Here is a 24,357-nt window from a genome sequence, read left to right as displayed (position 1 = left end):
TCTACTGGGTTGTAGGCCAGTAAGAACTATGTCTTGAGGAAGACACCGACATCAACTTCTGGCCTCCACTCTTACATGTACACACACATACACAAAAGCCATAGATAGCTCCATACCCTGCAGCAATGTCTATCAGGCAATGTAACTGGAATATCATTTCCTCTTCTTTGGGCCAGAGATCCTTCAGAAAGGGCTAGAGTGAGGCCCATCAGTTAGGATGCACATTGCTCTTACAGAGGGCCCAGGTGTGGTTGCTAGGAACCACATGGTAGCTCCCAACTGTGACTCCAGTCTCTGAATGCAGTGTATATAAATGCACACAAGTACACACACACACACACACACACACACACACAGACCTGGAGGGCCTGTCTTGTAGGAACCTGACAGCCTAGGGACTGAGGGAGTCGGGAAGGTGTGCAGTGGTGACTGATCTGCCAAGCCTGTCTTTCAGGCGGAGACTTGAGTAAGTCTGGAGCTTGTGGCAATCCTTCTGCCTCGCCCTCCTGAGTGCTGGGGTTTACAGGTACTCAGCTTTTGGTCTATGTGTTAAGTCTGGCATCTAGTTTCCCTGAAAACCCTATGTATAGAAAAAAAAAATCACACAAATTGTACAGAAACTTTGGCCAAAAGCTACTTGATGTTAACGCATTTTTGGCCAACTTAGGTTTTATATAGCACAAGTTCCAGGGCAATTGTCACACACAGCTCACAAAATAAATGGCAACTCATCTCCAAAGTAAGGCCCATGTCACTGTGACACTCAACTACTAACTGAAAACTAGCATCAACAGATGTCTAGGTAAACAAAAATCTCCTTGAAACTTCGGCCTTCATGCAGTCTATACAGGATGTTTGGAGACAAACATACCATCCCAAATGATGGGAATTTAACCTGAGATTAGCACTGATGCTTGGTCAGAACCACTAATTTCACAACCTTCACAAAAAAGATTCACCCAGATGGCTTGTGAAGTAGGATTTCTCAATTCTGGCACACTGATCATTTAAGAGCGAGTCAAGCAGCCAAATGTTTAGCTTTGTGGGATTCAGAATCAGTGACCTTGATTGGAACCAGAACTGGTTCCAAATGTCATATAGAATCTCCTTCAGCTGCTGCTAAGAGAACAAAATGAACGACACAGCCCCAACTGTCACAGGATGTTTTTATTAACACGGAGGAACTCAAGAATGCTGAAGGCCCTGCACTACAGCGTCTGAGCAAGTGTCAACAGGGAGGGGCAGGAGGGGCCCGTCCGTATGGATGGTCATCACTCAACTGACAGGCTGCATGGTTATGGGAGGCTTTTGGTGGCTAGCACATTTGTGCGGCTCTAAGAGGTCAGCTTTGACAAGCAGGCTTCTCCACCTGACAGAAAACAGCCCGAACCAGGGACACAGCTGCACAGACACCACCTTAAAATGGAAATTAATGAGGCTCATACATCAGGAGGCACATTCCACCCTGATCATAAAACAAGAGCGAGGCGGCGGCTCTGGTTCTACTACATAGCCTTTCTTAGAGAAGACGCTTTTAAACGTTAAACTGCAGAGCTCTGCTCCTTGTGAACAGTCCCTGGCCTCCCAGTCAGTCTTTAAGACTACTGCTATTTCTGTTATCTATTATTATTTGGATTTTGAACAAAATTGATGGAGTAGGAGCCAGTAGAAGAATCCTGCTTGATCTGGAAATTTTCTGTGGAGAGCCCAAAAGGTCGCAGAACCAAGTTGCCGAGATCTTTTAGTTTACCTGCAACATAAAACAACTCAGATGAATGCAGGAACAAAGAAGCCGGAGCCGTCCATCAGCTGACTGTTGTCAGGAACCTTTCTGGGAGGGTTTTCAGCCTCTTTCCTCTCAGGGGTGCTGTCACTCCACTGCCTGAGTGATACTGGAGCTCAGAGTCCTTCAGGATCCCTCCTGAAGTCAAGCTGGCCAGAATTACAAAGGACAGTGACTTCCATCCCAAGCAATGGGTGAAGGCATTTGGCCAAGGCTGGCCTTCCTGGATGTGAGGACAGTGGCTCCTTAACTCAGCTGTTCTAAGGAAACCCGAGCCTGCTTACAAGTACACTCTTGGCCTGCCATGCAGCCTTTTACAAGGCTCTTGTTCTTTTTCAGGGGTATGAGATCTTGTTCCTTTGTATAGTGCCATCAACTTCAATATCCAGGGATCCCTGCTCTAGCTTCAAGCTTTCCTCACTCATCACTTAAGTAATGAAGACATACCCAAAATAAGGATTCTGAGGTTGTTCTAAGACAGAAGCGGCCCTTGGAGTTTGTGTGTGAAGATGGAATTCCCAAGAGATTTGGGGATTTATGGAGTAGTGGACAGAATTTATAAAACTATGAATGTTCTGGAAATTTTTGACTGGGATGGGAGACTCAAGTTTCAATGCGTTCTAAACTGCATTAACGTTCTTCCAGGTCTGCTTGCTTGGAGATAAGAATGAGGGTAAGATGGGAAAAGACTGTGTAGTCTTCAGAGTAATAAGTTCCTTTGTGTTCCTAGCTAGCAACATTTGCCACTGAGTCCCCCAACAGAGGAAAGACCATGTGAAGCACTTGTTAAGTTGTATGGTCTTCACAGTAGAAGATTCTGGACTTCATCTGGAGATCTTGTCCAGAAAGACTGAACATGTCTGAAGAAAAGTTAATCCATTCTTGGAGACAGCTCCCAGAACCTGGGGTGGTCACTCTCTTGTAGGTATCCCAAGTAAAATCTACAGCACGCATGCTCACGGCTACTGTCTTGAGCACCCTGACATAAACCTTGACTTGCACTCCCCCAAGCAGACAAAAACCCTAAGCACAGGCTTAGGGACTGATGTTCATGTGGGGCATTGCATTATACAAAATCAAAACAGGTGTCCTTAGGGAAATATAAATCACATTTAGTCCCAAGAACATCAGCAGCCTATTCTGGGGTTATTAAAAGAGGGCAAGGGCTAGGCAGTGGTGGTGCACGCCTTTAATCCCAGCACTTGGGAGGCAGAGGCAGGCGGATTTCTGAGTTCGAGGCCAGCCTGGTCTACAGAGTGAGTTCCAGGACAGTCAGGGCTACACAGAGAAACCCTGTCCCGGGGGGACGGGGGTGGATATTGAAAACAGACTCAGACTCAAGATTATTATGTTATGAGCTAAAGCTTTTTTCTTTTTTTTTCTTTTTTTTGGACAGGGTTTCTCTGTGTAGCCCTGGCTGTCCTGGAACTTACTCTGTAGACCAGGCTGGCCTCAAACTCAGAAATCTGCCTGCCTCTGCCTCCCAAGTGCTGGGATTAAAGGTGTGTGCCACCACTGCCCCGCTAGTTTTTTGCATTCTAAAACAATGGTTAATTTTTCTACTGTCATTCCTAAAAATCTAAGTATCAGATTGGTTTATTTTTTGTTGTATTATAATGTTTAATTTCAAAAACTATGTTGCTGATTTGAGTTTCACTTAAAAATTAAGTCATTTAGGTTTGAGATTAGGGCAAAATTTCCAATGGCACTAAACATACTCCTGCCACTCTGTAGCACGTATTTATGTCCGGTGTCGAACTCAGCATTGATAATCATAAAACCAAAATATCAAGCAACTCTGAAAACAATGAATATGCTTCCTGTCCTGCAGCATCAGCTGTTCAGCTGAGTTTTGTTTCTCTATGTAAAATGCATGGAGGAATCCAAAGAGATCACAGAAGCACTGCATCCTCTGAAGTTGGAATTACAGATGGCTGTTAGTTGCCTTGTAGCTTTTGGGAGCCAAACCTAGTTCTTGCAAGATCAATAAATGTTCTTAACTGCTGAGCTATCTCTCTTTGCCCTTAAATAGTTATTTCAAATAAAGCTTATGATTTGTTATCAATGAATGCTTGGTATGTATATGTAGCTGTATGCATAGGATCATGCAAAAATTTTGTGGAAATTTTGTGGAAAAAATGTTAAGAGTGGAAAAAGTCCATTAATTAACCTACCTGAGTGATCTACAGGAAAGTCAATGTACACTCTCTAGATACTGATATCAAACCACGGCTAAACTAATGTATTTTACACTAATTTTTTTTAGGCCCATGCCCTTGCAATGCATACCAAAGATTTAGATGTATTCATCTAAAAATATGAAAATAAATAAATTTTTAAAAAGGGGCTGGAGAGATGGCCTCATGGGTTAAGGCTTCTTCCAGAGGTCCTGAGTTCAGGACCCATATGGCAGCTTGCAACTGTAACTCCAGTTCCTGGGGATCTGACACCCTCAAGCAGACATACATGCAGGCAAAACACCAATGCACATAAAAAAATGAAAAAAAAAAAAAAAAGCCGGCGGTGGTGGCGCACGCCTGTAATCCTAGCACTCTGGGAGGCAGAGGCAGGCGGATTTCTGAGTTCAAGGCCAGCCTGGTCTACAGAGTGAGTTCCAGGACAGCCAGGGCTACACAGAGAAACCTTGTCTCAAAAAAAAACCAAATCCTGGGGGCTGGAGAGATGGCTCAGCGGTTAAGAACATGCACTGTTCTTCCAAAGGTCTTGAGTTCAAATCCCAGCAACCACATGGTGGCTCACAACCATCCGTAATGAGCTCTGACCCCCTCATCTGGTGTGTCTGAAGACAGCTATAGTGTACTTACATATAATAAATAAATAAATCTTTAAAAACAACAAAAAAAAAAAAACAAAAAAAAAACAAAAAAAAACAAAAAAAAAAACAAATCCAAAAAAAAAAAAAAAAAACAAACAAAAAAAAAATGAAAAATAAATTTTAGAATGTATTCATCAGGAAGACGCAGCAGCTTCAGAGCAGGGACATATGAGAAAGGTTAAATAGACAATGCAAGAGTTGTCTAGGAAGCCCACAGGTCCTCCCTCAGTAAAGCAGAAATCAAGAGGCTCTGATTCTAACCAGGAAATGTTCTGGCAGCTCTGGGATGAGAGAATCCACGCCCCAAATACCCCTCCCACCCCTGGCCCATCTTGTGTCCATGTGCACAGGCCGACACTGGTACCCTCTAATCCTGTCTCTCACTGAACCTGGAACTTTCCAATTCAGTAAGAGCAGCAGAGGTCAAGGGACCCTCCTATCTCCGTGTCCCCACCACTAGGGTTACAGATGTATTCCACCCTGCCCAGCATTTTTTTTTTTTTAAATATGAGTTGTGAGACTCTGACCTCGGGTCCTGAGTAATCTCCTCAGCCTCCGCCCCTTAACTGATTACCCACAGCCTTCTCATGTCCTCCCAAGGACTAATGGGATTTTTAGTGCCATTTTCAACCCAAAACTCCCTTCATTCTGACATTACTGGCTCTAATGACTTCAGATTAAATAAACATAAAACCTTAAGCAGTGATTATGCAATGGAAAGACTCAACTGGGTTTTGAGATTATCATGTGAAAGACCAGGTAGAAATCTGGTTCCTGCAAAAGCTGAGCCCTCTCTAAGCCAACTGTACTTCCTGAAATTAAAAACAGCTGAGCAGGGCCTTGTCCCTAGTACTGCTGCAAATACACATTCATGCACACGCATCAAAGAGATTCTGAACTGCTGTTCTCTAAGCAAATGACAGCAGTTAGGGTCTTACCCTAGTCTAGCTGTTATGATCAAGGGAAAGTAAGGGAGGCAAACTTACCTAACATCTCTTCTTTTAACCGTTCATTACGTTCTTCAATTTGCTTAGGTAATCTCTGAGGAAAAAAGTAGAAACAAGCCCTTGGTAAGAAGTTCTTATTTAATCTGACAAGTGTGTTTAAGCCTTACTCTCATTCACACCCCAGAGTCTCAGTTCTCTTAAAAAAAAAAATACCAAGGGTTTCTTTTTTCTCTTTCTGTGTGTGTCTGTGCCAGAAGGCCAGAAGAGAGCGTGGGGTCCTCCACCTGGAGTTGTAAGTGGTTGTGAACCACCTGAGTGGGTTCTGGGAAGTGAGCTGGGTCGTACGCAAGAGCAGGGAGTGCTCATAGCCAGTCATTTTTGTGTGTGCATGTGTGGTGGTCAGAAAATAACTTTCTGGGATCAGACTTTTTCCTGTCATCATGTGGGTACTGGGAAATGAACTCAGGGCATCAGGCTGGGCAGGAAGCCTTTCCCTGCTGAGCCCTCTTCCCCCCATCCTGTTCTCAGATGGAAACAATGTCTAGCTCAAAGGAAGACCTCAGAAAGTCTGTGAATAAGCCAGCTGTGTGGTGCACACACCTGTCCTCCTGGGGCTTGTGAGACACAGCAGAAGGATGCCTGAGAGCTGGAGGCCAGGCTGCTTAGGTAAAGAGTTCCTAGACAGTAAGCCTTCATCTCAACAGCCCCACTAAGGGGCCTGGGCAAGGTGGTATTGAGTCCGAGGTCAACTTGGGCTAGAATGAGACACTATCTTAAATAAATAGACAAAGACCACAAAAGGGTAGATCATAATCTCCCCTTAATTTCACTTCTAGGGATCTGATGCTTTCTTCTAACCTCCATAGGCACCAAGCAAAATGTGGCACACAGAAATAATTACAGGCAAAATACTCATACACACAAAATAAGATAAAATTTTAGAAGACTCACTAAACTGTATAACTATAGAGAACAAAATATCCCCGATGCTAAAAGAAAAGCTTACACAGCTTATTTACTGAATTAATTTTGGGGACAGGGTCTTTCTGTAGTCTAGCTGGTTCCAAAATTAGGTTTCTTCACCACTACCCCCCACCCCCAGTTCTGGGATGACAGGAGTGTGCCATTATGCTGGCTCAAATGGTACACAGTCCCAGTGACTAAGCAGCCACCACAAAGATCTACCTCCCATATATTTTGGTGATCATAAAAATAGAGTTTAATTGTGACCAAAAAGACTAAAGATTTACTAAGTACAAAGCAAAAGAAACAGGAAATACTTTTGGTCTTTTACCATACAAGCTTCTCTTGCTTGATGTACTGATGGATCTTTTTCTAATATTGATTTATAATCTTCCAGTGCTTCATCTAGTTTGTCTGTTTTCTCATATAACTCAGCTCTTCTCAGTATTGCACGGATGTAGGTGGGGTTTAACTGAATTGCTGTAAAAAAGAAAAGAAACTGTTATCTCAAAAAGGCTTCTGAGTACCTTGGAAAGAGCCCTCATTTATTGCTGGTGGTGGTGCAAATTAATACAGCCACTATGGTCTCAGTTTGGAAGTTCCTCAAGAAATTAAAAATAGAACTACTGTACATAAAACCTAGCTATTCCACTCCTGGGCATCCCTAGAGAGCTCCACATCCTACCATAGAGATGGTTGCACATTAGTGTTTATTGCTTCTCTATTTACAATGCCACAGATATGGAATCAAACTAGACAAATAGGTAATAAAAATGTGCTACATACAGAAATCTGCTGTAAAAAATTTTTCTGGAAAATAAATGGAATAGAAAGTATAATGTTAAGCAATGTGATCCAAAATCAGAAAGACAGAAAACTCTTCATGTTTAGTCTGTATGTAGATCCCAGACTGTGATGTAGACATGTATAGATCTAAACAGCTGTGAGTGTGGGCTCGGCAGCTAAGCTCCTCAGTGAGTCACAAAGGCAGGTAATCTGAAGGGAAGTAAATTCTGTTCCACACTTGAGTTCTGATGCCAAAGTAGCTTCAAATGCTTTTACATATTCACTACTGTAAGAAACAGGCTGAAAAACCCACTTGAAAGCATGCTTACTCTAAGATGACTCTGACAGTACAGTCCCTCTGAAAATGCCATCCCACGAAGTGGCTTCTTAAAAAGCCCCAGGATGAGGGGACCCGGGCCTGAACACACACCAACCTGTTGCTCTAACTGAGGCAATGGTCTTTCAACACAAGTTTTACCTTTGCTGCAGTCAGTGATGGCCATCTCCTTCTTGTCCTGTAAGGACAGATGACAGATCACATTAACATATATTCCTCGAGTTCATCTCAAGGACCCAAGAGCGCACTGCCGTGCTCTGATTAATCATGAAGGATGAGTATGAAGATGAAGAATACAGATAGAACTAAGCCGGGCAGTGGTGGCAGACATCTTTAATCTCAGCACTTAGGAGGCAGAGGCAGGTGATCTCTGAGTTTAAGGCCAGCCTGATCTATAGAGTGAGTTCCAGGATAGCCAGGGCTACACAGAGAAACTTGGTCTTAAAGAAACAACAACAACAACAACAACAAAAATCTATGTATACTAATGGTATGTGCCAGGTCTTATCGTGGCTTGCTATGTCTGTTTGGTTGATATCTCTGGAAGGCCAGCTCTTTCCTGAGCAGAGGCAGAGTAGGCGTGGATCTGGGATGGTGGTAGAATTGGGGTTAGAGGAGAGAGGGGAAACTGCAGTCAGGATGTAATACATGAGAATAATAATAATAATAATTAGAATGTAGCGTTAGAGATGGCTCCGTGGTTAAGGCACTTGCTGTTCATGCAGAGGTTTTAGACAGCACATAGCAGTTCTGCTTATAACTGTCCAGGAGATCACCCTCTTCTGACCTCTGAAGGCACTGGCATACACATGGCGTACATACATGCAGCACTCCACATAAAATGAGTATTAAAAAAAAAAAAAAAAAAGAATGGGGCTGGAGAGATGGCTCAGTGGTTAAGGGCACTGACTGCTCTTCCAGAGCTCCTAAGTTCGCTCCTGAGTTCAATTCCCAGCAACCACATGGTGGCTCACAACCATGTGTAATGGGATCCGATGGCTTCTTATGTGTCTGAAGACAGCTACAGCGTACTCATATACATAAAATAAATAAATAATTCCTTAAAAAAAAAAAGAATGTTGTTCAAGGAAATCACATGAAAATAGATGTTACTTCTCATATGAAATTCAAAGTCCACATGAAAGCCTCTTGGTAACAAAAGTTCAAAATGATTCAAACAGTAAAATAAACAAAATAACTAGTTTATTATGTTAGCCCAGCTTTAAAAATATTGCTGAGTCTGGTGGCTTACAACTGTCATCCTAGCCCTGATGAGAATGAATCAGGAAGACAGCTGTAGTCCACAACCCTGAGCCAGTATGGGCTAGTCAGAGAGTTCCAGGCCATACTGGGATGACTGAGACTGTCTCAAAACAAGCAAGCATACAATAATAACAAAACAAAAAGAAAAGTCCATAAAGGTAAGAATAAAATAAACCTTTAAAATGACAACAACAAATCACCACAGCAACTGCGGGAGCTCAGACTCTCCAATCCCCCAGGCAGTCTGCAGCCTGGCACCGAGGGCTGCAGCCCACTTTGCAATGACAGCATACATCCTACATCCTAAGAGTGGCGACAGGAAAGATCAGATTTTCCACACTAGTGTAAAAACGCACATAAAAACGGACTGCTGACTATTACACATGGCTTTTAAAAAAACTGAAAGCAAGTAACTGAGCCAGACATCAGTCTGGTCTATACCAGTAACCTCAGCCCCAGGAGGCTGAGGAAAGACGGGAGTTAGAGATCCTGCATCGAGAACCACAAAAAACTGATTTAGATTGCTGAATATAAAATGTTGGCTTGTCAACTCTATAAAATTATTCCTTTGCCCACATAACATTCCAAAAATGTATGTAGCTTTAGAAACCAAATCCAACAATAAGTAAGTTCTAATTTCATCTTGCCCAGTAACCCCTGACCCTAGGCCTCAATCAAACAAACTGGGGCCTCTAACAAAAACTTGGTTGCTCAAAATGATTTTTATAAAAGTACTAGAGAATTTAAGACCTTAAAAAGTCAGGGTTTTTTGGTGGTGGTGTTTGTTAAAAAAAACAAAACCAACTTCACCCAACTTTGGCCAACATAATAACTGACAATAACTTACCCATAGCACTTTGTTTATAAATAGCTATAGTTAAAAGAGGTGGTTTTATCTTAAAAAAAAAAATCTAATTATTTTAATGTAGCTGTACTCATTAGGTTGAGTAGACAGAAAATCAGATATAAGCTCACAACAAATCTCACTAGTGCCAACACGATCTAGACAGAGTCTGCATGTCTTTACTCCATTCTTCTTGCTTGGCTATACCAAGTCCTCCTTAATACAAATATTTAAAAAACTTTCCCTGACACCTATTTTGCCACTTAAAGATACCATTTGCCTCAAGTGTCAGCCACCTCTCCCAGTGTTCATATTTTTAACTGAAAAACCCAAGTCTTAGTAACAAGCATCTTTTTAATCTTGCTTTATTTATTTATTTATTTATTTATTTATTTATTTATTTATTTATTTATTTATTTATTTATTTGAGTCAGGGTTTCTCTGTGTAGCCCTGGCTGTCCTGGAACTCACTCTGTAGACCAGGCTGGCCTCGAACTCAGAAATCCGCCTGCTTCTGCCTCCCAAGTGCTGGGATTACAGGCGTGCGCCACCATGCCCGGCTCTTGTTTTATTTTTAAAGATTTATTTACTTATTTCATTTTTATGAATACACTGTAGCTGTTTTCAGACACACCAGAAGAGGGCATCAGATCCCATTACAGATGGCTTTGAGCTACCATGTGGTTGCTGGGATTTGAACTCAGGACCTCTGGAAGAGCAGTCGGTGCTCTTAACCTCTGAGCCATCTCTCCAGCCCCCTCAGCTGCAGCTTTAACTAGTGGTTCCCTGCCTCCAGGCCTTAACAATCGCAGAAGCCTAAAGGCGGCAGCTCCAGCTATCCTGAGCTGTGCACTACTTGGCTCCCTGTTTCACTGGCCTGCCCAAGTCAGGGGGAACTTGTCAGCTGCCTTCATCAAAGTATTCAGCCTGCTGCTTTAATGAGTGATGCTAACACGAGCCTGAACCAAGGTCCCCTAAGTGTTTTCTAGCCTCTCACTACACTTTTGATCAGGGAAGTTCATGGGCAGGAGAGAACCGCAACCTGAAGCGCTTGCACTAGTTCTGGAGAGAAACGACCAGAAGATCATGCAGAGTCTAGGAGCTCTGGTGACCGGGCACTGACGGGAAGGCAAACCAGCTCCCACCTGCTTCATCCTTGCAGCAGCTCTGTTTGAAAAGAGAACAGATCGATCTTTCTGGAAGCAGGCTGGGCACATCTGAAGGGCTTGACTGTAAGAAGTCTCAGCTTCCGCGTAATCTGAGGATAATACCATAAGATGGAATAGTCATTGTGATTTTATTTTGTTGGATCTCAATGCAGTTTCCTACTCACAGGACCAAAGTTTCTAATGAAAAGTTGGTCCTAGGTTGTTAGGTTTTAAACGTCATTCCCCCTTTCTGTCTGTAAAGACACAGTGCCTGTTGTCCCAGTGGCATCAGGCACATGTTTGGTGAACGGATGAAGATCCTGTCAGTCAGGAGCCCCCAGTTCTCAGAGCAGCAGCACGCCCTCGTTGTTCAGCAGTGTAGAAAAGAATTACCAAAGGGTTTAAGGGACTGGATGGAGAAAAGGCTACAATGTCAGGTCCGTGAGTCAAAGTGAAGAAGGCAATTCTAGGGTGTAGCTCAGTGACAGAGTGTTTGAGTAGTATGCTTAACCCAGTCCCTAGCACTGCGGGTGGGAGGGCGGAACCAAACTATTGATTTCAGTATTTTAAAAAAGCCAGGGTAGGGCATGGTAGCACACTCCTTTAATCTCGGCACATGGGAGGCAAGGGCAAGGCCATTCTGGTCTACATAGTGACATAGTGAGATCCAAGACAGCCAGGCCTACCTGTGAGACGTCTCAAAAAAACAAAAAAAAACAAACAAACAACAAAACACCAAACAAAAGTAAACCTGCTAGCTAGGTATGGTGGCACATACCTTTAATATTAGCAATTGGGAGGCAGAGACAGGTGGATTGCTGAGAGTTCATTTAAGGGCAGCCTGCTCTACATAGTGAGTTCCAAGGTTACATAGCCTGAACTTTTCTTGGAGAGGGAGAGAAGGAGGGAGGGAGGGATGAAGTGAGAGGGAGAGAAGAAAAAAGGCAATCATGAGAAAAAAATTAACCTAAGACCCAGCAGAGGAAACCAAGAGAGCTCTTGGGCATATGCATTCTGAAATGTGAGACTAAGTGTATTGCTGGGAAGCTCGAACGTTCTCTAAAGCAAACGCAGGAAGCGCAGGTAAAGAGCACTGCGCGGGTGTGAAGGAAGCGTGCTCCTGCAGTGTTTGCTGTGTTGGTGGAGGAGATGTGCAACACCACAGTCTACTGGCCAGTGCCGGCACGTGCTGCAGCTGCCCTGGAAGGGGAAACAAGTGAGGTGCCTGGACGGAGTTTTAGGGCGGGTGGTTAGAAAGTCTGAGCCTTCTCCCCAGCCTCTCCATCCTTTGCCGTGGGTTTAAGATGTTATCTGTTCCTCTCGGACACATTCCCACTGTCTGGCATGGGATCCTTACCAAAGCAGCCACTGCTGGGTTTTGACTCTTAGCCTACAGAAATGAGCGAAATGAACCTATTTTCTTTATAAAGTTAGCCTGCCTCGGATATTTTGCTACAGGTATTAAAATCTAATCAACAATCACAGACAAAGACACATGAAAGCAAGCAAGCAGATGTGGTGGCAAAAACCTACAAGCTCTGTTCTTCGGAGGCTGAGGCAGGAGTGTTATAGTCTATCCTGGCCTACAGAGTAGGATCTTGTCTCAAAAGCCAGAAAGAAAGAAAAGAAAAACCTAAAACAATAACACAAACTTAGTAAATGCCTTCTCTTGCGGGAAGGCAGCACACAGGGACTGGGATGCTGCTTTTTCATCAGCACGTTAAGGTTAGGGTTTCCAAAGCAGTAGCTAAAGGGCTTCCCCTTAACGTCAAGATTAAAAGCTAAACCACAGAAGAGAAAGATGCTGCTGCTGCGAGAGCCTCATGGTAACTGCTCACTGCGACTGAGGATGGACTAGGCCTGGAGTGGACGAGCCCTGGGGCGTGTGGGCGGGGAGAGTACAAGGGCCGGGCGAGCAGAACCAGCAGTGCGGAGCTTACCTCCTCTCTTAAACTGCTCGTTCCCCTCCTCCTTGAGTTTAGTGCTCTCCTCTCTTCTTTTCTGAAAGAGATCAAAGAATTAGACAGCTTCTCACACCATTATAAATGAAGTGGGGTGGCTCATGTTGTAATCCAGCATTCAGTGGCTGAGGCAGAAGGACTGCTGAGAAACTGAAGCCAGCTTGGGTTATAATTGAGACCCTGCGTCAAAAATCAAAACGTAAAGCCAGCAGTGGTGGTGCATGCCTTTAATCACAGCACTCGGGGAGGCACAGGCTGGTGAATCTCTGTGAGTTCAAGGCCAGTCTGATCTACAGAGCAAGTCCCAGGGCAGCCAGGGCATGGAGGAACCTTGTCTCAAAAAACAAACAAACAAACAAACAAACAAACAAACAAACACACAAAAAATCAAAACTCAAACTTGAAACTTTCTCTTCTTACCTTATAATAACTCAGCAACTTATATAGACGACTTAAAATTTATCAAAGACAAACATGGAACAAGTGCTGCCCACAGAGAAAAGATGAACACGTATCTGGTATGTGGTTCCTTCAAGGAACATCATAACAGTGTGGTTGCCCCAAGGCCAACTGGCAGAACCATCTGGAGGCCTGGAGGCCTACCTTCCATGTCTGGACAGTGTTCTGTGCAAATCCCACAAAAGCAAGTAAGCAGACTTAACAACCCAGGGAAGCCTCTCCTCCATTTTGTTAAAATCTGAAACCTTTGACTAAACAAAAACTTTGCAAGGAAAATAATAACATAAGCAGGCTATTTCATGTACAAGAGAAGCTTAAGACCTAAATAATTGGTACTCTCAAGGTTAAGAACCATGCCTGGTGGAAGTGTTACACACCTTTAATACCAACATTCTAGAAGAGGAGTCTGAGTTTGAGGCCAGCCTGGTCTACAGAGTAAGCTTCAGGACAGCCAGGGCTACAGAGTAACCCTGTCTTTCAAAAACAAAAACAAAAACAAAAAGCAAAAAACAAAACAAAACAGACTAGAAACCAAACTAAAAACCTCATTTCTCCTGAGAAGACTTGTTAATATACTACTTGAGAAGGCCATGTATTATTAGACGCTGGACCAAACAAAGCAGCTGAATTTTGGTAAGGATGCTAAAAGGCAGGTGTAAACTGACGCCACTCTTCATGGTATCTACTGTGTGCCAGACAGCCATTTGTGTAGAAACAACAATAACTCATTTCTCATTACAGCATGCCAGCACTAGACATTCTCTAGATTCTGCAATACTCTAGGCTCTGCAATCTAACCACCAGCACCAAAAGTAATGCAAGCACACCCTTTCCTATAGGCTATGACACCTGAGAAGGGCCGTTCTAGGAGGACACAGCTACATGAGTGGCAGCAATACAAGAGAAAAAGTGTAACATTAAGATCATATTCTCCAACACTCCTCAAGAGAGGTACTTGATTGTAATGCCCTATTGCACTGGTTACAGGTTTTGAACACCAGAAAAACCCAACCCTAAGCAAAATGCATCAGGGAGTAGATTTAGGAAAATATTCCAGGAGCTCAAATACCAATGGGGAAGCTTCAAGTCCAGTCAGGGTGCAGAGCAACTTTTCTGATGACCTCAGCAGAAAATGCAAGCGCTTAGTCCAGCTAGCCAAGACAGACTGAAAAGTGGCAAATAAAATTCCAGTTAGCCTCTTTATCTTTGTCTCACTAGACCTAGTTCAAGGCCTTGGTCAGAAGTATCCAATAAGCTACACACATAGGTTCCCTGACTTGTCAATTAGGAAGGGAAGTGACAGACATATACAGCAGCCACTCAACGCGATGTCAATGCAAGAGAGGCCCGCAAAGAGGACTGCAGGGTTGGTTGCTGAACGGCTAAGATACCCCAGGGGAAATGTAGGCAACAGCCACTTTAATGTGGGCCTCTGTCAGCTTCTGTCCGACCTTTAGGGTTGTTTAACTCTTTTTTTTTTTTTTTTTTTTTTTTTGGTTTTTTGGAGACAAGGTTTCTCTGTATAGCCCTGGCTGTCCTGGAACTCACTCTAGACCAGAACTCAGAAATCCGCCTGCCTCTGCCTCCCAGAGTGCTGGGATTACAGGTGTGCTCCACCACTGCCAAGGTGATGTTTAACTCTAATCTGAACTTCCTTTTACGATGTTTAACTCTAATCTGAACTTCCTTTTACATGTTCTCTTAAGAAAGAACTCCTACGGGTGGTTCTATAGGTTCAGAGTAAGCAGCCAACCAGGGGAGACTCTTGCAGAGAGAGAAGGACATGAGTGCTACATATGTGTGCTAGGCTGAGCTACAGAATGAGACCCTGTCTCAAAACAGAACCAAACCCAAAACCAACACAAACAAAAAACCTCAGCCACCTATGAAACTACCCAGGCCATCAAGAGTAGGTGTGCATACATGGTACAATGGTAGAATCAGTAGGCTATGTTCAGGTTAAACATATGGAGCATTGGTGGCCTAAGAAGAGTGATAATTTTTTTTGTTGCACATGCTTACAAATGCAGAGAATGCTGAACTTAAGGTCTCTGTGTAGATTCTCTGGTCACTGAGCATACCCAAATGTGGCAGTCAATATTAAGTATAAATTTGGAAGAATCTAGAATCCCCCAAACTCCAGGCATGTCTTGGTGAACTGAATTATGCTTATCATATTAATTGATGTGGGAATACTCATCTTACTGTGGGAGGAACCATTCACTAAGAAGAGGATCATGGACTGAATAAAAAGGAGACAGGAGCTAAGCACAGCCACCCACCAATTTCTACTTGACTGTAAGTAAAATAAATAAATGTAATAAAATAAAAATATTTTTATATTTGTATATGTTTAAATATTTATATGATTGTATACCTGGTGCCTTTTGAATTCAGAAGAGGGTGTCACATTTCCTGGAACTGTCATTATGAATGATTGCATGTGTTCAACATACAAAAAAATACCAAGAGCCTCACTCAGCAAAATCCGTCCCACATCATTCTATCAGCAACGTTCTGCTCCCCCCTGTAGCTTTACTAAATAACTACTGCAAAATGCACAGCATAAACATTCATTCAAACACAGTACTCAATCAATACAGAATGTCATTTTAACTTTTCTCCCTGCTCCGATCCTGAACCTGGAGAGATGACTCAGTGGTTAGGAGAGCTCGCTGCTCATTCCGAGGACCCTGGTTCAATTCCCAGTGCCCACACAGCAGCGTATAGCATCTGTAACTCCAGTCTCTGGGGTCCAATAAACTTTTCCAGCTTCCCAGACATGAGGGCACACAAGTGGTATACAGGCACGCAGGCAAAACACTTATAAACACTTAAAAACACCTAAAACAAAAACCTGAGCTCAGCTCCTCGGCAACCCGGGTGCAGTTGTACATATATGGAGTCCCAGTGCTAAGGTCACAAACACGGAAGCTCCTGACACATCTATGGGCTCGAAGCCAGCAAGCCAGCCAGCCTCAGCTGAAATTAGTGAGCTCCAGGTTGGTGAGACTGTGAAAGTAAGGAAGCGAGGAAGCAGCCTGACCATGGTCTCTGTCCTCCACATGTGTGTCCCACACAAGGTATTTGATTATCTGTGCGCCATTGAAATGATATGGCAAGTTCAATTCCCAATATTAGTACAAGCTTCTGCCATCTTTTTACCATCAATTTTTAACTGTTTTTTGAGAATTTATTTATTTATTTGGTCTTGTGTATGGGCATGTGTGTGGCAGGGCACGTGAAGATCAAAGGTCTTCATGTGGGACTCACGTCATCAGTCTCAGCAGTAAGTGCCTTTACAAACTGAGCCATCTCTACTGGTCTAAAGTTTTTGTTTTTAAGAAAGGGTACATACCAGACTGTCTTCAAGCTTATAACTCAAAAGCAATTTTCCTGCCTCTCCTGCTCTTGTATTGTGATTACATGCAAGGACAGGCACACCTGACTACGGACATGTTCTCATTTACATCTTAAAGTTATTAGATTAAGGATGAAATTTTTTACTTTGGCTCACTGTTGGATTTTTTCCCCAGGGTCATAATCTCCATAAAATCAGGTATCATACTCTCCTGTTCCTAATAATCTGAAATAACCAGTGAGAGCATTTCTTCTATTTTGTTGGTAATGATAATTTCCTTATAACGCTAGCAGAGAGAAAACAGCAGCTAACGGAGGGCTGGGGTAAGTCAGCAGTAGAAAGCTAGTTTAGCACATGTAGGTTCCTGAGTTCACAGGCTAGTCTTTTTGTTTTGATTTGTTTTGTATTTTGAGACAAGGTTTCTGTGTAGTTCTGGCCGTGCTGGATCTCACTTTGCAGACCAGTCTTGCTTCAAATTTCAATCTGCCAGCCTCTACCTCCCAAGGGCTTGGCAACTCAATGTTTGACATGGATGTTATAAATTGAACCCTACAATGACTTTCTGGAAATATGTTTCTAGAAGGTTAAACAATATTTGATTTAATTTGCTGAGAGTTCTGTTAAGGTAGTTCATGAACTTGATTATTTTTGCTCTTTATTTCTCTTCTAATGAAACATACTGCACAAAATATAACACCTTAAGTTAGATATGGTGAATGCCTATAATCTCAGCCCCTGGAAGGCAGGAGGATTAAAAGTACAAGGTCATCTTAAACTACACAGTGTCTGAAGCTGGCCAGGGCTAACTAGCTAGCTACATGACTCTTGTATCTCAAAATCTTCCCTACTCTATACTCCCTGCTCCCCTAAGATAACTTTCATGTTAAAACAGATTTAATAGTGAACAGAGCATGTGAGACATATGCCAATGATGCCTGCGTGCAGCAGGCTGAGGTAAGAGGATGGAGTTTAAGTCCTGAGCTACAGTTTAAGAACTCGTCTCAAGAGGAACCAAACAGGGCAGGGTAGCTGCTTATGCCTGTAATCTCAGCTACCCCTGCCCATGACAACCCGACTCATGGTCCTATGTCCTATCTAATACTTTTGCTAAGCACACGGTAGTAACAAGGCATGCTCATCCTGTAGTAAGGCCGTATCTCTAGTCAGAGCCCCACCCCCATTTAAAAGTACAGAAGAGTGATGGAACTTCCTTGCTTTCTGTGTTGTTGCTGGATCTCCTCTCAGCTTTGCTAAATGATTACCTCATGAGAAATCCATTCTAGTGACTCTATAGAACCTGAATCTGCCACAGCTGTTATCTTAGCCCATTCCTTTGATACTGTATACTAACCACTTCACAAAATAAGCCTTTGGTGGTCTAAGCTACACTCTTCATTCACGCTCTTTGAAGATAAGCTCAAACACCATGGAGCCTTGTCTGACTATCTCACTTGTCAGGTAAGAAAGGAGAGCACCAGGAGGGCAGTTCCAAGACAAGGACGCTGAGAACGATGTTTTATTATGAAATGCTACACCACACTTTAGACTCAGATCAGGAGATCTGAGTTGGACAAATCACTTTTACCATCTATTAGGTGCATGATCTTAGTCCTAAGCACTCACACATTAATCTAAAACAAAAAACATCTTAGCTTAGTAGCTAGTACACTGTAGGTTCCCAACAAATAGCTACTATGCTTCACGATGTATTCCTTGACAGTAACTGTGCTCTGTAGCTACAATGCCACCAAGGTATTCAGGATTAACAAGCGCGATCCATAACATAGTGCTAAGTAAGTTTACAAGAAGTTACAGAAATTCAGCAACTTACCTTAGGAGTGATCATTTAAAAAACAAAGCAGAAAGTGGCGATAAAGATGAAGTTTAGCAGTAGAGCATGAAGCCTACATGCGTAAGGACTTGGATTTGCTAATGCCACAACACAAAAAACCAAGAAGCTATAGGTATGTGTGTACACACATATTTCAAGCACGTTATAGATCCTTAAGGTAGAGGACAGAATTCTAAATACGCAGGAAAAAGCCAGCAATTTCTTTGCTAACTGAATGCTCAGGCTTTGGTTTTGCGTGCCTGTATCACAGCATTGGGAAGTGAAGGTGGGAAGACTGGGATTAGCTGGGCTACGTGGTCATACACTGTCTTAGTTAGGGTGTTTCCGCTGTAAACAGACACCAATACCAAGGCAAGTCTTATAAAGGACATTTAATTGGGGCTGGCTTACAGGTTCAGAAGTTCAGTCCCTTATCATCAAGATGGGTGTATGGCAGCATCCAGGCAGGCATGTGCATTAAGATTCTACATCTTCTTATGAAGGCTGCTAGTGGAAGACTGGCTTCCAAGCAGTTAGGACAAGGATATTAAAGCCCACACCCAAGAGGCCACACCTACTCCAACACAGGCCAAACCTCCCAACAGGGCCACTCCCTGGGCCAAGCATAGGCAAACCATCACATACCCAGACTTAAAAAATACACGAACAAAGTAAGGACTTAAAATTTAGATAGGTTTTAAGCTAGGTAGGCACAGTGGCTGAGGCCTGTAACCTTAGCATCTGGGAAGCAGAGGCGAGCAGACTGCTACAGGGTCATTCTAAACATTGTTTCAGTCAAGGGGACATTGAGAAACCACATCCCCCTAACCACCACCACCACCACCACCACCACCACAAGTGACTCGAGAGGCGCGTTAACCACAACCGTTCACCTGTTTCTCCTCTTCTGGCATGTCTTTTTCCAATTCAAGTAGGTATTCTTCATCCAGCTCAGAACTAGAATTGTCGCTGGCTTTGTTCTCTGCCACATGTGGCCCTGGCTGTTCCTCTTCAAATGAGGCGCTACAGTCATGGAAACACTCCTCCTCTCCTTGGTCCTCCGGGGGTGGGGCTTCGGCGTCCTTCAGGAGCGTGTTCTGGGCATGCTGATCCCTGGGAGCAGAGACCATGGGGCTGGCAGACTCTCCTTCTTGAGAATCTGTGATTTTCAGACCATTGAACAGATCTTCTGGAACCTTACAGTCTTCGGACTTTTCCTCCATGCTGAGTTCAGGGAGGGAGGTGCGGCTAAATGTCTGGAAAAAGAAAAATCATGCTTTATGTAGTGATAGTTATCTATGTATGTATATATACAGTCTTAAATTCTGTCTTTCATACCTAAACAAACTTCTAAATACAATTACCAGACACAGCTTGACTTTCTTTGACTGGGATTCATTATTTTTATTTACTTATTACTATTATTATTATTGGTTTTTGTTGTTGTTGTTTTGAGACAGGTTTTCTCTGTGTGACCCTGACTGTTCTGGAACTTGCTTTGTAGACCAGGCTGGCCTTGATCTCTGAGATCAGCCTGCCTCTGCCTCCCGATTGCTGGATTAAAGGTGTATGCACCCTGCCTGGCCAAGGAAGTCATTTTTAAAAAATAGGATATCACCAATTGTGGTGGCCCATCCCTGCAGTCTCATTTGGGAGATGGGAGGCAGAAACATCAGAAGTTCAAGGTCACCCTTGGCTACACAGCAGCAAGTGTGTGGCTACATGAGACCCCGTATTAGCCCCTCCTCCAATCCCAAAGTAGACTGTAATAAACTCACACGCAATGCCAATTATCATTTTAACTGATAGTCTTGCTGGTCAAATATGGTATCAGTCTTATACCAAGACTAACATTCTCACTTTCCGCTGGTGCTGAAGACTACTGAATCTCAGACATTGTGATAGTGTATGCCATTTTAACAACGGAGCCACACCCTCAATCCATACCCTAAATTAAAAGACTGATTTTAATGTGACTTTTCCACGTCCCGCGATTTGCTGGGTGGCAAAAATTAGGCAGAAGCCAAAACAGCCGCAGGAGAAAAAAAAAAGAAAGACACGGTTCTAATCTTTGCTCAGAATAAATGACCAAGTGGTCAACAGGAAACAATGAAGTCCGACTGGGCTGCTATCACCACCGGAAGCCGAAGGATAAGTTTTTATGGAGCCCGAGATGCCATCTGTGCCCAAACCGTGCTCATCATCCTAAGCAGATGCAAGCGGTATAGCTTAGGGAGCAAATTCTGGAAGGGGAACCTTTGCGCAGATGTTCACAGTCATCCTCGAGGGGGTGAGAACTCGGCATTGGAAGAGCCTGTCTCAACCCTCGCTGCGCAACTCGGCTGCTCCGATCCTGACAATATTGGTCTGCAGTCAGGTGAGAGCATCTGTATTTTTTTTTAAGTGACCCTGATGATTTTTACGTGCATCCTATTAGCCACAACTGCTCTAGAAGCTGAGTCATAACCTCTATGGTGCCTGCCACCCCTCTGGTCGCAGCAAAACCACGCCAACGACCCAGTGTCGCGTTAAAGTCCGAATTCGTCCCAGCCTGTTCCAAGAAAAGTTAAACGCGAGGGTCAGGAACGCGCAGGCTTCGCCTCTACGCGGGTAAAGCGCCCCTCCGGGCTTTGAGTCAAGGTTAGAAAAGCACCTCCCCGCGCGACCCGGCGCCTGGCCAAGGCCACGGTCCTCACCGAACGCCGCGAGACCCACGACGGTCTTCACAACCTCCAAGCTCCGCTCTCCACCGCTCCAGCCTCCGACTCCATCTACTTCCTCCTGTGTCAGGTACACTTCCGTCTGCGCCGACCAATGGCACCATCGCTGGCAATGCATGCTGGGAAATGTAGTGGCCAACTCGAAGAGGGCGAGCGGAAGTAGCTCGTGACGTCACTGTACGGACCAGTACAGTGAGCCGTAGCTGCCATCTTGAGTTACGTCAAATCCTGTCACTTAGCACAAAGTAATTTTTTTTTGTTTGTCTTTATTCAGGCGTCCCTCGTGCTAGCAATGTGCATAAGAATCCGAAAACAAACTTCGTCCCCAAATAAACATTTCTTTCCAGTAGTTTCCAAAGTGCCTTCCAAGAATCTGCTAGGGGCGTAACAGTTTTCATAACACTAAATATTACACACTTTCCACTCATTTTCTCATGACTGTACAGCGCTTTCCAGAGGCTGTCTCTTGATATAGTGCAACAGAAGGAATAAAAAAAAAGAGATGGATTATTCTAGCTTTTAGGCAAGCCCTTCTACTTGTGAGCTAGACCTGCAGGCTTTCACCTGTCCCATATGAAATCAGAGATTTGCAAAATATTGAGACAATGCCACTCTTCTTGTGACATTAAAAAGACGGAGAACATTAAAAGACGTAGGGAAAGAATGTAGCCTTTCTTTCTTTGTTTCTTTGCTTCTTTCTTTCTTTCTTTCTCTCCCTCCCTCCCTCCCTTCTCCCTCCCTCCCTCCCTTCTCCCTTCCTTCCTTCCTTCCTTCCTTCCTTTCTTTCTTTCTTTCTTTCTTTCTTTCTTTCTTTCTTTCTTTCTTTCTTTCTTTCTTTCTTTCTTTCTTTCTTTCTTTCTTTCTCTTCCTTCCTTCCTTCCTTCCTTCCTTCCTTCCTTCCTTCCCCCCTCTCTCTCTCTCTCTCTCTCTCTCTCTCTCTTTCTTTCTTTCGAGACAGGGTTTCTCTGTGTAGCCCTGGCTGTCCAGGAATTCCTCTGTAGACCAGAATGGCCTCAAACTCAGCCTGGCTCTGCCTCCCAAGTGCTGGGATTAAAGGCGTGCGCTACCACTGCCAGGCCTGAATGTAGCCTTTCATCAAGTCTGGTTAACGTCTTTCCTAGGCTCAGCCATGAACTTCCACAAAGGGCTAGGAAGCATGGCTTAGCAATTGAGATCAATGGCTGCACTTCCAGAGGACCAGGGTTCAATCCCCAGCACCCGCATGGCAGCTTACAGCTGACTGTAACTCCAGTCCCAGGTCTTTGAAAACCCTCTTCTGATCTTCATGGCCTCCAGGCACACACATGGTAAACAGACATAAATGTAAACAAACACTCATACACACCAGATAAGGTAATTGATAATAATAAAATTTAAAAAATTTCCCTAGAGATATACAAATTTTCATAGACAGAAACATCATTCCTTTGATTGATTTGTTTTTAAAAGTAGACACTTCAAGAATGAACACAGAAATGAAACATTAGACATAATCATACCCAGTGAAGATGAGCCAATATCTCTGATGCGTAATTTTCTGACAAGTTAGATTGTGAGGGGCTAGCAAGACGACTTAGTGTGGTAAGGCAACAAGCGTGAGACCAGAGACTGATCTCCAGTAACCATGTGGTAGAAGGAGAGAAACAGCTCCTCAAGTTGTCCTCTGACCCGCACGTATACATCATTCACACATCTTTATTCACCCCTCCCTCCCTCCCTCCCTTCCTCCCTCCCTCCCTCTCTCTCTCTCTCTCTCTCTGTCTGTCTCTCCCTTTCTTGCTAAATGCCAATACTAAATAAAAGAAACAAAATGTATACGATTCAGGTGTTGTTTTCCATAGTTGTTTATATAATTTGGTTCACATGAAATGATGAACTAAGGTCAGGAGTTTGGCTTAGATGTTTCTGGGTAAATATTTACTGTGATAAAAAAAATATTGTAAAAAGTATACCACATCACTTTTTTTGTCTTCCAAATCCTTTAAACAGTGTAACTTTAAAATCCACCAGAGCAGGTAGATGAGTTGCTGCTCGTGGGTATAATCCCAGTGCTTGGGAGGTGGGGACAGCAGGATCACAGAAGTTTGTGGCCAGACTGGGTAGGCTGGCATAGTGAGTTCTAGATCAGCTGTGTCTAGAAAGTGAATATCCATTTGAAAAAAAAATGCCAGCTAAAATGTATTTATATATTAGCTATTGAGACATTTTTTTCTGGGCCTGCTGCAAGCCCAGCTACTGCCACAGAGGCAAGGCTGAAAGGTTAAAAGCTTCAGGTGAGCCCACCTGGGCTATTGAGAGAGTTCACAACCGACCTGGTCATCTTAGTAAGACCACATGTGCACAAAACAAAAAGTTAAAAAAAAAAATAAAAGAACTGAGTTGATTAGTACTTGCCCAGCACATCTGAGGTCCTCTATTGAATCTCTACCACTGAAAAGAGAGGGTGTGGGGGAGGGGGAGAAAGAGGGAGGGGTAAAGAGGAGGAGGAAGTGGAAGAGAAAGAGAAGATATGATTTAGACATTTAAACAAGACTTCTTCAGAAGCCCAAGCTTACTATATGGTACCTATGCCCCTCACCCCCTCATTGTTGCAAGATATTTGATCACATTGTGAGATTGTGTAGTTAAAACCCTGTTTCTAGCTATGGTGTGGCTCAGCCCTAGGACACACCTTTAATGGAAGAGCTTTCTATTTATTGTAAACAGGATTAAATAAAGTCAACCCCTAGGTCAAGAGGTGGAACAAGCAACCAACTGACAGGGAGTGAACATAGAAAAAAACCATAGAGCTTAAGAGGAAGTCAGGAGGGCAGATAGAGAGACGCAGGAAGTAGAAAGGAAGGACATTCAGTTGGAAGAGCTTTTAAGACTGTGTGGAGGGAGGAAACAGAAGCAGAAGGATTTTTGGTCCATGGCTAGCCTGGATTATACATAGACCCTGTCTCAAACAAAGCAAAGCAAAACAAAACAAAAAACAAAAGCAGAGGCCAGTGAGATGGCTCAGTGGGTAAAGGCCCTTGTTGCCAAGACTGACTACCTCAGTTCAAGCCTCAGGACTCACAATGTAGAAAAGAATCAACTCCCCCAAATTGTCTTCTGGCTTCCATATGCACATCAA

The 24,357-nt window shown here is 43.5% G+C and overlaps 1 protein-coding gene across 1 annotated transcript; it reads right to left on the bottom strand.

Moving 5' to 3' along the window:
- Positions 1-1,149: 1,149 nt before the first annotated feature.
- Ttc1 (tetratricopeptide repeat domain 1) lies at positions 1,150-21,312 on the bottom strand. The gene is made up of 8 exons (XM_052196187.1): positions 21,216-21,312; positions 19,413-19,775; positions 12,848-12,908; positions 10,905-11,017; positions 7,794-7,830; positions 6,861-7,009; positions 5,606-5,660; positions 1,150-1,750 (listed from the first exon to the last, which is right to left on the bottom strand). Exons 2-8 carry the CDS (start codon positions 19,740-19,742, stop codon positions 1,617-1,619), a joined length of 879 nt encoding a protein of 292 aa, XP_052052147.1. The 5' UTR covers positions 19,743-19,775; positions 21,216-21,312; the 3' UTR covers positions 1,150-1,616.
- Positions 21,313-24,357: the final 3,045 nt, after the last annotated feature.

This window comes from Apodemus sylvaticus, chromosome 10 (assembly GCF_947179515.1).
Source record: "Apodemus sylvaticus chromosome 10, mApoSyl1.1, whole genome shotgun sequence".
In the NCBI taxonomy this organism is placed as follows: Eukaryota; Metazoa; Chordata; class Mammalia; order Rodentia; family Muridae; genus Apodemus; species Apodemus sylvaticus.
Note: the sequence above shows the minus strand (reverse complement) of the source record. Positions and strands in the feature narration are given on the sequence as shown.